Source organism: Tiliqua scincoides, chromosome 4, assembly GCF_035046505.1.
Source record: "Tiliqua scincoides isolate rTilSci1 chromosome 4, rTilSci1.hap2, whole genome shotgun sequence".
NCBI lineage: Eukaryota > Metazoa > Chordata > Lepidosauria > Squamata > Scincidae > Tiliqua > Tiliqua scincoides.
This window is the reverse complement of record NC_089824.1, coordinates 196,806,454-196,821,575: the sequence shown is the minus strand read 5'-3', so window position 1 is coordinate 196,821,575 and position 15,122 is coordinate 196,806,454. Positions and strand designations below refer to the sequence as shown.

At 42.6% G+C, this 15,122-nt stretch overlaps 1 protein-coding gene across 1 annotated transcript in view; it reads right to left on the bottom strand.

Annotated features, from left to right (window-relative positions):
* LOC136649220 (protein FAM83D-like) overlaps nucleotides 1–15,122 on the bottom strand; it is a 28,977-nt gene that overhangs the window by 2,018 nt on the left and 11,837 nt on the right. Inside the window, exons 2-3 of the mRNA XM_066625682.1 lie at nucleotides 4,299–4,466; nucleotides 2,192–2,316 (exon numbers count right to left, since the gene is read on the bottom strand). Of these exons, the coding sequence (XP_066481779.1) occupies nucleotides 2,192–2,316; nucleotides 4,299–4,466 (293 nt within the window). The remainder of the gene's footprint in view (nucleotides 1–2,191; nucleotides 2,317–4,298; nucleotides 4,467–15,122) is intronic.

The following is a 15,122-nucleotide window of genomic DNA, read 5'->3' as shown; positions in this document are numbered from 1 at the left end:
ACTTAAGAATAACACCCATGGAAAGCAGTGGGTCTACTTCTGAGTAAAAAGGGCTGCAAATATATGCAGTTGCATCTGTCTGCTGTGAATTGTATTGCACAATCCTAGTTATGTGTTATAGGTTGTATGTTGTATGTAGACCTTCTGGCTTAACACACCAGACACCTTAAAAGTGTCTTTGATTCATGGTTCTCCTCATGTCCACCTTAAAGATGGATTTGATTCCTGGTTCTCCTTCAGTGGTTCCCAACCTTTTTCACTTGCATATCCCTTGGCAGCCCATTTCCACAAATTGTACCTTTCATATCAGCAAGATGTTTGTAATTAATAATACAAGCCCTCATCTCCTCTATATGAAAGCCCAGACTTCATGTATTCATCACATGTTTTTTTCTTTTCATCTGTTTGAAGAACAGAAGACTCTGCCTTTGCACTGTATTGCACCAGAAGTGTGCTGAGAAATTCTGGCTGATTGATCACTTTCCATATTATGTTTCAGCTTTTTTACTGTGCTGGTTTTCAATCACAGTTTCATACATGAATTGATGACCAAAAACTAGCTATTGGTGGGGCTTTCTTAGCCAACTAGCTACTTCCCTTCCTGCCTTGCTGGTCCTTGCAAGTCATTCCTGTCTTGCAAGGCATTCTGGAGCATGACCTGCCCTTTTCTACCATTATTCCATTCTTTTTCAAGTACCCCTAAAGGTCGTGTTGAGTGTCCCTGTGAGTATATGAATACCAGGTTGGGAACCACTGTTTTACTGGTATATTGTTTACAGTGCACTTACTCTGATAGTGCTTACAAAAAGGTGATGAAGACCAGAATTTAAAAAGAATAAAAATGTATCTTATGATCTTTTATTATGTTTTTAATAAATTAGAGACTACAGTTCTTAGGTAATTAGTGGTGGGTTATTTTTCAGGATGTGGCCTCGAGTACCATCAGACAAAACTATAGTCAGACACCCCCCTAAGTTTAACCCCTGACTTATCCGAGGGTCATAGAAAATTCCATGATTGTTGGCTCAGAACCTGCCCTCGACTTATCTGTGGGATCGACTTATGGGCGAGTGCCTGCGGTGGTTTGGATAAGATGACTTCATTTTTTAATAAGTTGGCAAAGTAATTCTGTCACCAGCTAGTTTGAGGGTTCAGATACCAGGACAATGCTCACCTATCAACACATAATTTGCCTGCAAAAATTATAGCTGAGTGCCAGAGTTTCCCTATCAACAAATCCATGTAATATTTTCCATGTAAAAGGATCCATTTGTACCAAGTTGCATCTCTGTGAACCAAGAACTCTTCAGAGAAATACTAATTGGTTAACAGCAAATATTTCCAATTGGCTATTGTTTAATAATTCAAGTCAGCTCTTGAATGGCTGTTATAAACAGCACAAAGTAGCAAAGGAGAATGATGAACTAATGGCTCAAATTCAAAACTGCCCATGGCACTATTTGAGCTAGAAGTCAGCAAGGGATAAGCACAGAGATGCAAATAAAACCACATCACTTGAAATGGATTTAAAGTTGCAGTTGGATAGGATTTTCTTTGGACACTGCTCCATCTCTGTATCTCTATATGCCTTACACTGGCAGACTCCAGGGGGGTGGTACCCCCACTCCTCACCCTTGTGGCCGATAATGAAAACCAACAGGAATCCATTCTAGTTCAAATAAACAATTGCTACAAGACCAATCTGTTGATGAGGCACAACCAAGTGGCCACCTCAAGTGTTGGCGGAACTGAAGGCTGCTCTCCCATGTCCTGGCCACATATTAGAACTGACACAAAGAATGTCCGGGCAGAGAATAGTATCAGTGGGCATTTGTTACCCTTGTGTGTACAATAATGATGCATGCCTATTCTTCTGTCCAACAGCAAAAACAAATCAGGCAACCAGAAATAAAAGGGGCATAAAAAAGAAAACATAGTAAGTAAGTAAGTACATCAAAAGTAAGTAAGTTCAATGGGACATACTCCCATGTAAGTCTGCAGGATTAGAGCCTTAGAGATAAATCAATAAATACTCTTTTTCAAAATAAATGTACATGTGTGCACTCATGCATGCAGTCTCCATCAGACTCAAAGACATTATCCCTGGGCACCAGAGATAATCACGGTAGCCTCCTCATTAGACCACACAAGCTCTCTCAGTATTTGTTAGAAACCGGAAAGCATTTCTCACCTGTAGGAACCTGTAGCCACTCTTACACCATCAATCAACATGAACTTCTCATGGACACTCCCAATTATTTTGGCTCCTGATCTTGCACAATATGTATTTCCGGTGATAGTTCGGATTCTCATAAGCTGTTTTCAAAATGGCAAGAACGTTAGACAAAAATCACTAAAGCAATACCTTCAGCCAGACCATGTGTGTTGGTACAACATCAGCACTTATCTGTGACTTTCAAAGCACTTCCTTCTACATACAGTGTGTAAGGCTTTAGAGGGAGCTGCCACACAGAACCTTTTATCAGTCCCTGGCATTAGAAGGTACTGCATGACGAAGTCATCATGTACAGATTACATTACCTTCAGTAATGTGGGGAATCCTGCTGGGAAATGGGTTCAGTATGACCTACAGGACATGGGGGGGGCAGTGAATTTGTCCAAGAGATAGATGACTTCAGAGGCTACCTGTCTCAGATTTTTTTGGTCCTCTGACACCTGTGGAGGTGTGTCCCTACCTTTGTTTCCTTCCTCCCCTCCAGCCAGAACTGTGTCAGCTGCATTATTATTTATTAGGAATATTGGAGTCCCCCATGCCATGAGTCTCACACACCTATGCAAAACAGTTAACTTTAGGATTCCTATTCCAGTATCTAGGATCTGAACTATCAGCAGAAATGAACATATTTTTAATGCTATGTAAAATGTTTTAACTCTTTTACTGCCTCTGCTTCTGTTTAATCATTTGGAACAAGTTACTGAGGGATGGTGGGGAATTACCAGAAAAAAGCATGTTCTACTGCATGACTTTTATTTACACCCATAGCCCTTTTCCCTACAGATCCATTTCCAGAAAGGCAAACAGTATCTGAAACAAAGCAATGGGAGACATTGACTGATAAGGCAAGAAACGGGTGCCACTTGGTCAGAATACACCACTCAAATTGGCTGAAGTAGCTGCCAATTGACCCAATATATGCTGCACTGTACTGAAACAGTGCTAAGGAAAGCAGCATTATTGGCAAATGCTATTTTAGGATTATGTTGCTTATGATCATAGGATTACTGTATATAGCACATGCCATCATAAGATTAGTCCAAGGGTTGATTTCACTGGACACAACCAACACTGGTACCCAAATGAGACATGAAGCACAATCCTGAGCTGCACATGGGCTGGTGCAAGTCTCTTATGGCACATTTGCGACCCTCCTGCGCCGGTGCAAGTCTATTGTCTCTTGCGCTGGCGCAGGAGGGTCGCAAATGTGCCGTAAGGAGTTTGCTCGGGAGTCAGCAAAGGCCTGTACGCAGAGGCGCACCGGCCTGCGGAGGCTGGCACAAGCCTCTGCGCCAACGGAGGCAGCAAGCCTTGCATCGGCCCAGCTGGGCTGATGCAAGGCTCTGGGGTGGGCAGGGAGAAGGCGTTCTGGGACTGGGGAGGGTGGGCAAGGGCGGCCCCGGAGGCGGGCAAATGGGGAGCGGGAGGAGGGGCTGGGATCCAGCAGTTATGCTGGGTCCCAACCCCCATTCCCAGGGAGTTCAGAACGGCTTGAAGCCTCTCTGCTCTCCTCGGACTTGCGCCACCTCAGGTGGTGGCGCAGGTCTGAGGAGACCAATAGGGGCCAGGGCATCTTACCCAGGAGTAAGGGGGAAAGCTTCCCCTTGCCTCTGGCTGAGCCAATTCTGGCCCCTATCCTGCGCTGGATACAGCGCAAGCCTCTTGGCTTGCTTGTTCCAGCGCAGGATAGGATTGCGTCGTTAGGGATATAGTGGACTCTATTGAGTATGACATAGGAGTGAACAAATCATTAGTATGGAGATTGCCAAACCATGAATTACCACTCACCCATACAGTTGCAATAAGCTTACAGGCAGGTCTCTACAATATTGCTTGCCACCCTTGCTATGGTGAGTGGGTTGGTACCCTATGGCAGGGTGGGGAGCGAGTTTTGCTAGGCTCAGTGGAGGCTCCAGGTTTCTGTTATTAGGTCTGCACAGATTCTATTCGCAGGACTACAGTGACATCCCCATCAGTAGATACCACCATACTCACACGTAGGCTCCAGAAAACCTAAGGACATCTTAATTTATTCTTGAAAAACAATTCTTCTGCAACTTACATATTCCTCTTCAGGAACAAACTCCAAGTTTTTGCACATCTCCATGAAGTGAATGAGAAAAGCTTGATCCAAAAGGATGTAAACAGGAACCAATCTCTTTCTACAGGCTTCTAGGAGGTCACAGAAGATGTCCATATCGGTGAAGGAATCCATCACTACAGCAATAACCTGCAAGACAGAAATTTTAAGTTATACTGATTTTTTAAAATTTAAATAAGAACCTTTAGAACCTGTCTAGCAAGATTTTCTCATGATACAGCAGTTGGTAGCACCTGGTATCTTCCCCTTAAGCTCCCACTTTAAGTTTTCTGCCATCAGCTTCCTACGTTTGAACTCTTCCCTCTCACTCAAGCCACTTTGCTTCTCCTAAATCCCTCTTCATAGCCCACTTCAACAAAGATCCCTGAACTATAGTCCTACTTTTGCTGTGCCTTTTGGTACCAAGAATATATTCTTCTGCACCAAGGGCTTAAACCAGGGATTCCCAAAGTATGTGGTACACTCATAGGTGCACCACAGGATGTCCCAGGCCCTCTCCTGTTCCCGCTGGGCACCACCATCTTGGATCTTGCAAAATTTTGTGCAATTTGGGCACCAATATCTTGCATCTTATGAGATTTCGTGAGATCCAAGATGGTGGCACCCAGCTTAGCTGGGAAAATAAGGCTTCATGATCTGGGTAGGTTTGGGAACCACTGGTTTAAACAATTGAGCAATTAGAGCAAACGCTCAAGGGTCCCATTATTTTACCCCCACCCTCAATTTCAGATACCTTAAAGAAGTCTTCTGCAAAACAATGAAAATGTGTAGCTTGTATTGGAAGACAACTCTTGAGCCAGAGGGCTCTTTAAGGAGATGGTGTTTCAATGTCCCACAGATCCCAGATCCTCATTTTCTTCTGCAACTCCAAATTCCAATCATCCCCCAGCTATAAATTCATTCATCACTAACAGTGCAATCCTATGCATACCTACTCTGAGGTAAGTTCTTTTGAGTTTGATGAGCATTAGTCCCAAGTACATGTATATAGGATTGTACCCTATATGAATGAGCATGTCCCTTCCTCCATGCTAGGTCTCATATTTTAAACTGCTAACTAAACATTGCCGAAAGACACTAGATCAAACCCTAGCCTGGGCAGTTGCTCTGGACAGTTGCATCTGCCTGGACATCTTGTTGAGTAGCCTTCTGGGATGCTGGGCAGCAGACATGACTGCCCATACCATTTCTGCCTCCTGACTGAGCAGGACTATACCCAGCGACCCAGCAGAATGGTAAAATGCGGCCCCTGTCCGGACCGCATTTGCGTTGCACAGTGGTGGCTAGTTTGGCCACTACTGCACTAGATGATGAATGAAGCATCTAATGTATTTCAGAACTTTTGGATGTAGATGAAATCCATGCTTTAAATATAGAGATTTGGAGACTTCCCCCAAGTGATTCATGCTTTGAGGTGCCCTCCAAATCCCATTCCTCACTACCTCTTCATTCAATCCAAGTTGCTTAGTGCATCTGTCTTGAAACTGACTAATGTTCACCCAGCCAAAAATTCTGTGTTTAGCTGGATCTCTATCACATAGTAAGCCAACATATGAAATTAGCACTCCAGGTGTACAGCTGGATGCATAGAGCCTGTTCATGCCCTTGCCTCCTCTACACATTGAATGCTTATAATAGATGTTGCTTTATTGCACTGTAGAAGAATGGGGAGATTTAAGTGATCTTTTGGGAGGACTGCACACAATATATCAAAAGTGGGGAAATGTCACTTCTGTTATCAAGGTGCTTTACACAGCAGTAAAAGCTGGTGCAAGCCAGGATGGCAGAGTGGTTCTGGAGCTGGATCTAGACCTAGAAGATATAGGTTCAAATACCTGCCTAGCTACGAAGCTTCCTGGGTGACCCTGTGTCAGTCACTCTCTCAGTCTACAGAAAGAGTCTTACAGAGTTGTTGTGAGGACAAAAAGAGAAACTGAAAAGGGGGGAAAACTATGTACACCATGCTGAGCTCCTTGGAGGAAGTGCGGTACAAAAACATTAAATATTAAATAGGAGCAAGAGAAGTTGCACAATGCAGTTTTTTTTATTTCATTTAAGGAAAATTTGTATCAAGCATTTCCAATTATATGAAAGCTCAAAGCAGCTCACAATCAATGTTAAACAAGTAATACACATTCACTCACAAAAATCAAAAGCAGAAACACACACAAAGTAGGTACAATCTACTTTGTTTAATTAATTTGCAAAGCCAGTTAAAAGTTTGCTAAAATTTCAGATCTTCGATGACAATCAAAAAGTGGGCAGGCTGGGAGCCAGGAAGCACTCCACATTTGGGGGCCATCACCGGGAGGCCAACATGCGTCAACCAAACCTGTGACAGCAGAGGGAGTGTGGAAGAGGTCTTCTCCAGGTGACCTTAATGTGTGGGTAGAACCATATTGATATTGTTTATTAGTGGTTTATATAGCCAAGGAATAAGAAGGTGTCCTGTTCTCTGTTCCAAAGGGGTTCTCAGCTTAGAAGGAGATACCAACAACAGCCTGAGAGAAAGATGCTGGGATGAATTGGAATAATTTCTGTCCTCCTACTAAATATGGCTTCCTGCTCAAATGTTGAGGATGAGGAAAGAAGAGAGAAAGACAGTCCTTTTAAGTATCTCTATCCTAAGTTGCTCAGAAATTTAAAAAGGCAATTGAATAGACTGGAAGTCAGTGAAGCTAGTTAAAAAAAAGGAGCAACCCGCTCTTGAAAACTGGCCCCATTCAGACATTTTTCACCAACTGAAGTTTCTGAACAGTCTTCAAAGATGGCCCCACAGAGAACACTGCAGGACACCAATTGAAATAGCACTTCTATGCAAGGTATCCAGCAAGTCTTACTCTTCTCAAAATGTCCTGGATGAACATCAATTCTCATAACCTGAAGGGTAAACAATGATCCTAACTACATTTTTCCTCTTGATACCGTTGAGGGACTCACGTGTTTCGCCTTGCTTAAGAGGCCTTTTGCAATTCGTCTTGTTTCACTGCCTGCAGAGCAGAGTTGGTGATCTTGCCAAGTTCTCTCCCCTCCTTTCCTCCCAGGTGGAGGTTGGGCTGAGCACCAGCTTGCTGCAGGCCTTGTTGCAAAGGCCAATGCTACTCATTAGAAGATTTAGCGTTCCAGATATTGAAACCAAAGTTTGTAAGCCACACGTGATCCCGATTTCTGCATACTTTGCAAGTATTAGGGCAGGGCTGAAAAAACAGTTTACAGTTGGCACAATTACTACCTAAGAATTTTAAGTATTCTTAGGTGCCAGGAGGACCTGATTAAGGCACCAAACCAGCTAAATGATTATAGCAGTGTTTTCAAACTGAGGGTCAGGACCCATTAAATGGGTCGTGAGCCAATTTCAGATGGGTCCCCATTCATTTCAATGAGTATTTTATTTTTAATCTGTTAAGACTTGATGATCACATGGTATGTGATTGCATTTGGGGAAGTGTTATAGATGTGTATTTTTAACAGGCAACGATGTAAATGCCTATAACAATGATAGTCAATGGGGCTTACTCCTAGATAAGTGTGGATAGGATTGCGGCCTTTGGGATGGTTGGGGAATTTAGAAGAGTTGATCTCTTTTTTAAAAGATCAACAACCGCTTGGAAGGGTTAGGAGGGTTCTTTATTTTAAATATTTTTTATACTTATTGTAAATTTTTAATCTACATAATTAGGCTGCAGGCTGCAGGATGGCCATTGCGGATACTGCAACAGTAACAACTGTGTCCCTGAGGATAAGTGAATCTGTGGGAACCGAGTGTGTGAGTTATCGAGGAATGACTACACCTACAAGGTTACCGTGAGATTGAAATGGTAACATTTTCAAGGTTCCAGATGAAAAGTGAATTCCATGGGTTGTTAAAGATGCTGCTTTTTTCATAAAGCCTTTCCTGGACTAAGATAGCATCATCTTTATTGCCATCATATCCTTGTTATCTATAAGGATATAACAGAAGAAAGTTATCGCTGTGCCAAATCCTGATCTTTGTCTTAATTTGGAATGCAAGTCAGCTGGGAATGGAGCCATGTCATTTATTCTCCTATTTGACTGCCAGGTATAGGTGTGGCAAACTAGAGCTCCCAGCAGCCAGGCTCTGGCTCCTCAACTCCTGTGACTCCCATGCTCAAAGTCAGCCACAGCCACAACAGACTGAACTCTGTAGTTCAAGGGTGCCACTTAGAGTGGTTGAATATCGGCTGACCTCAACAGCCAATCCCTGTCCCCCAAGCTCCACAGAGCCCTAGCCTCAGAACCTGCTTTTCAGTCCAATCAGAGAAGGCCTTGTGTGGCTAAGCTCTTGTTTTTTCTTTGAACTGGAACCCTCAAATGTCTTGAATTACCAATCTGGCCCTTTGACTATAGGCTGGCTTTGGGACTATGTTACAAACCTTTGATTCCTTGCACTACTACCAGCTGCAGACTCTGAAACCTGATTCCCCCCCCCCCAGATGTCACATTAAGGGCTAATATAACTAATACAAGCCCTGTACAGACATCATTCAAAGTGGGATCAAGAATGGGTGGTGGGGAAGCAACAACATGCCAAGCTTTCTTCCCATCAAAAGTACTGTATTTGTTATGCGGTAAAGGTGCAAATTGGTGAGTGGGGTTTGCCAGCAACTCTTCCCCCATCCCCATGTTCTTATACCTGCTTTGTGAATGACTGCATTGGGCTACTGTGATAGGACATATGAATCCAACTTATATAGTACACTACTGGTTCATTCAACCCAACATTGTCTACACTGACATCCTTTCAGCTGAAGACCTCAGATATTGAATCTAGGACCTTGTGTATATGACACGCATGCTCCACCATTGAGCCACATGCCAGGACTATCTGATGCTATCAATGGTCTGACAGGGTTGTTTTAAGCCTCTCGCCAACTTAGAATGGTGCCATGTGCCCCTGTGATTTAATCAACGACCCAGCCTCTCATTTAGACACAGATGGAGATCTCTACTGCAATATGAACGTGAACCTCTTCCACAGGAGTGGTTATGCAAGTATTACAGGAGTACTGGCCTAGTATGTGTCAGGCACTTGCACACTGCACCACACATTCCAAAGTGTGTGGCATCCTACGTAAAATGATCACCTTGTGTGGTACAGTCACAGTTGATTCTCATGAGAACAGGATAGTCGAAGTGTTCATTGCTACATCCCTACTGTCAGGGTACAGCAGCACACACCTATTTAAAGACCTAAATTCTTGTTATACGGTAGCTGCACAGTTGCCTCCATTCAATATCAGTTCAGCACAGTAGCACAAAAGCAGGACTGCAGGGAGTGAGTTACGCAGGTAACATTCCCCCCCCCCCATGCATGGAAGCAGATGGACACATCTTCAAAGTTGCATGCAGTAGCCCACTAATGGACCACCACCCTTGCAAGTTCAGAGATTTGTTTTCACACAAGTAGTATCACTTTTTAGCATTGCTTTAATGACTTTTGCAATCCATCTTGTGTAGTGTATTTGCAATTTATTCCATTTACAGATGGAGAACTGAAGCAGCAGATAGCAACCTGCCTGATGCCACCCTTGGAGAGCATGGAGTTGAACTCTGAAATGCAACCACCACCAATCACCCAATCAATATTCAATCATATTCAATCAATATGGGTTGTCAATTTGTTGGTGTCAGCCAGCCAGCTCCTTCCAATCAATCCACTAATCAACAGCACTGTGAACAGGACTGAGTTATAAAGCAGGATTTTGCTGGTTCAAATCTCACCTAGAGGGCCTTGGGAAAGTTCCTCCCTTTCAGCTCCACCTGCAAAAAGTTGTTATAGAGTCTACACCAAGGCAACATTTGTATCATAATTCATATGAATTATTTTTTGTTTAATATAAAAAACCTATACTGCCTTTCGGCCCCATTCAAACGGACCATCAAGGCAATTTATAGACTAAAATGCAACAGTAAATCAATTACAATAAAATGAAACTCCATTATCAGTCAATTAAACACAAAACAGAGATGAAAAATCAGAAGCAAATGAAATAAATGACCAACAAACTCAAAAGACAACTCAAGGTAAGGCTCAATAAATTAAGAATCTTTTTCATCTCCAATGACAATGGGATATGGCTCACAGCCTCCAAGTGACAAGTATGAACAGGTTTGTGCAGAAGGGGAGATGATCCTGGACCCAAGCCACATAGGGCCCATCCTTGCAGTTTTTTGTTGCCAAAATACTCAAATGAATTTGTGAACCAGGATCAAGTAAGCAAATCATGCATTTAGTGTCTCAATAGGAAAAACTGTTGGAAAACAATGAATAAAAGCAGATTATATATAGCAGTCATTTTGTACGCGGTTACAGATCAAAACACTTTAACACCATCATCTTCACAGTTCCTCTGAAATACTTGAAACTGCTATGACAAGTTAGCCAGAGGGAGAGAATTTAGTTCTTCTTGGTTTACATGGCAATCAAAGGACAAGAGCTAAAGAATTATCAAGAATAAGAAAAAAAGACAAAAGTAATAATGAATTATAGAGGTTCCTTCCCTTTGCTATGCATAAAATAGATTCAGCTCTTGGCATTGCCACCTGCCTGCTCCCCATATTTGGATAATCAGAGGAAAATTTTGCAGTGTATCAGTTGCTTAAGTTTTCTTTTCTAAGTACATGAGACTAGAGCAGCCATTTTCAATCATTTTCATCTCACAGCACACTGACAGGGCACTAAAATAGTCAAGACATGCCATCAGGTTTTTGACAATTGACAAGATACACTGTGCTGCCAAAGGGGGGCTCAAATCCCCCATTGGCCCTACTAATAAATAACCTACCCCCAAATTCCTGTGGCACTCCTGTGGACCACTCACAGAGCACCAGTGTGCATGGCACAGTGGTTGAAAATGGCTGGACTAGAGATGTCCGACACCAACAGATTGACAACCCATATTGATTGAATTCTGCATCTTGAAAATGCCCCTTGTTGAATCAATTCAGGGGTCTAAATGACCCTATGGGAAAGTACGGACTTCCCACAAAGAGATAAATAATTGCAACAATCATGTCTGCACTCAGCCACTCTTGTAGTTGTTACATGTTTCTAGCTGTTTAAAAGCGACAGGCAATGTTTTATCTATTCAATGTAGTTAAAAAAGGTATACTGCTCTTATACAAGGTTCTCTCCAAGTGGTTTTCAAAATAAGGGTATGAGATGATTCCCTATCCTAAAGGGCTCACAATCTAAAAGACAGTGGGAAACAGGGAAAAGTGGCAGTAAGGATGAATGGGGAAGAATATGCAAATTCTTGATGCTTGACACAGTCAAGTCCATAGCCATATGGAAGGAGGTGACCTTTGCCCTCATGTTGTCTCTGAAAGGGCAACCTCAAAAGGACAATTCCCTTTCATATCACCCCTTTGGAGTAGATTCCACTAGATTTGGCACATTGCACACATCAGTTCTAGGGGGAATATCCCCTGATTGTTGCCACCAGAAATATCATGTCCCTGGGGAGCAGGGCTCTCCTCATTGTGGTTTGGATGGAGGAGGAAATGTGGCCTCTTCTCCTCCTTCTAGCTCCGGCAATTGATGACCTATGAGAGCAGCCAACAGCTCACCATCCCTTTCTCAAAACACAAGCACCTACAATATCTTGGATGGTGCTAATATTCCCTTTTGAAAAGACTCACACAGCCAACTTTCAAATGCCTTTTGCTTTGCAGTATGGAGAGCTAGCTGTTCAATTAATAAGAGAGTTCAGAGCTCAGCTAGGTACACAAATCTACTTGCACAGCAGTCTCTATATTTTTTTGAAAGAAAGTTAAATATTTCAGAGCAAGGATGTTGCAGTGCTTTGAACAATGGATCCCACATTATTTCTGTACAGTGTTCTTACTGTGTGGTTATTGTGTTGTAAAATGGTACATATGGATATTGTTGGTTTTACGTTACTTTGAGCATCCTGCACAAGACTGGAAAAGTGACCCAGAAGCCTTATAAAACACAATCTAGTCCCGTCCCCCCCCCCCAGTTGCTCAGACTGTATTTTTGATCAGTTGGAAAACAACAACAACAAAACCATGGCCAATTTGGGTCCTAGAATATTTGGAACTTTGTCAAGGTCCATGAGTATTTTGGAAATGGAGCAAACTGCAAAGGAGGAGTGGGTTCCTTTCCCCTTTAAGAGTGAAACAGGCTATTTCAATAGGCAGGTTTTGTAAGGCAGGGGTATGTAAAGCTTCACCAGCTAGAATTAGTTTGCCTTCACAATGATTAAGGAGATACAGGAGCCATGTGCTCCGTTACAACTGGTTACTCTGGACTAGAACCTACACTTGTCTCTGGTTCACATTGACAAGAGTAACAAGACGACCAAATGGCAGGTAAGATGAAATTTGTGGCTTTGGGGTGTTTCTGCCAGCGTCATCAGGCACTGAATAGAAGTCCCAAGGCTAAATGAAAAGCTCAAATATTGACTCACCTGTCACTAAGCAAAAATTAAGCTGCTACTATTTGATCAGTGACATCTCACTCAATCTCCAATTATGTTGTTTGATGGCTGACACCCTTCCCTCTGGCTGGACCGTGAATGACCTCAAGCTGAAAGTTTCTCCCTGCAACTCACGAGACTGCGCAGCTCTCCATTCCATATCTCAGTCCTTTCATTCAAATTGTCAGATAGACTTCTGATGAAGCTGCCTCATCAAGAGGGCACAATGCACCATTCTACACCCTACTAGTCACTGAAACCACATACCGTAGTTTCATCCACCCCATCTGTTCTTCTAGTCTACAAAGGCAAGCACTGATGCACAGAGAGAGTTTCTCCCCACAATTTTGCTTGCTTTCGCATACAAGCACGGAACACAGGGATACCAAGGGGCACGACTAGGGACCACAGATAGCCAGCATTGTCCCACTTTTCCCACTTGTACACAGCACATGTAATACCCGCACAGAGCTCAGACTAATTCTAATTCACATATGTAGTGGTTGAAGTGAGAAGCAACTGTGCCATGACCGCCAACAGAAGGGGCATTTCAACACCAAAAGAACTCCCTCCCAAATTAAAACACCCATCCACATTAAAACACCCTGCCAGAAGAAAGCTAGCATGGTAGGGAATAAAGGTTTTAGCCTCATATTTCAAGAAGTTAAACATAGGGGTACATTCAACAGTATTACTTCTCACCTGTACCCAGACTAGGGTTTGCATCACCTGGTGTGTGGGGGCATGTCATCCCTATGATGGACCTCCTCCCATGCAGTGGGTGGGGCAACCCCACGTGGTGGGCATGGTGATGTATGTTTTATGGCAATACCTCTCGATAGAACAAAGATATTTCAAAACAGCTTTTTTCATTGCATTCTACTGTAAATTACACATTGAATGGTATAAAACATGATGGTATTATTCCTACAAACCATGGTTTTAGCAATTTTGGTCACTAGTGGTGTCACCCCCCCCCAAGGGTGTCACATTACTAACACCTTATTGGTACCATGCTGTGTCTAGTAATATCTCATTGGCTCTTCAAACAATCAGTGTCATTGGTTTGTTTTGAATTAAGGAAATTTCCCTTTTTGTTACATCGGACAGTTGCATTTTTGTTTTCTAATTTTTTGGCCATAGCTTTTGATAGAATGGAGATATTTTACTCAGTTTTTTTTTTTTTTAATTGCATTCTGCTGTAAATTATGCGTCGAATGGTATTGAACATGATGGTATTACTCCTACAAACCACCATTTTAGTAACTTGTGGTGTTACCCACCCATGCATGTCACCCGGTGCAGTTTGCACCCCCTGCACCTCCCTAGCGATGCCACTGCCTGTACCCTGAACTGGTGCAGTCTTACTAGTATAGGAGCCTGCAACCTTATTCTGCTTTACATCTTCTAGATCTAGCATAGTTGGTGTTCACAGCTGAAGACATTCTAAAATCACCATTGGGAAAATTAGACCACAAGAACCAGCTATATTCTATGATTGAATAAAGGGGAAAAGAGTAAATACCAGGGGCTACCCAGGAGTAAGTCCCATTTACTATCATTGTTAAAAGAATATACATAGTAGCTTGTTAAAAGTACAAGCCTAACATTTCCGCAAATGCATTCACATACCATGGTAGCAACAAATCGAATATATTAAAAATAAAACATTGAAATGAATGGGGACCCACCTGATATTGGCTTGCGACCCACCTGGTGGGTCCACAGTTTGAAAACCCACAGTTTGAGAAGCACTGATCTAGAGGACATTTTCTTCCACATGTGTTCCTGTGTCCTCAGAGATCAAGTCCCCCATTATGTACACGGTCTTCCAAAGCTAAGCAGGTGGCTACAGTCCTCTGAGAAATTCAAGATCTGCCTGGCCAGGGTGCTCATGAGTTTTTCAGAGGGTGACTGAGAAAGTTTCAATGAGATAGCCATTTGTGGTATAAAATAACCGCTGGCTTTAAATGCATACACAAATTGATTTTACTCTATTTTGATTAGGCTGTTTCTACTTTTCCGCTTTCTGTACGTGGCTTTGAGAACATGTTATGAGCTGGGAAGCTAGATACTGTACTCAGATTTTAAATACATATAATCAAAGAATGGCTTAGAATTTGCATATAACTCAGGTATTCCAGATGAAAAGTGGGATCTAGTCTAGTGCATCTGGCCCCAGCCATTTTACATTCATCTACATTCAATGTAACATTCATCTACAACACAGGCAGAAACAAGCATCTAGGGCAGTGATGGCTAACCTTTTAGAGACCGAGTGCCCAAAATGCAACCCAAAACCCACTTATTTATCACAAAGTGC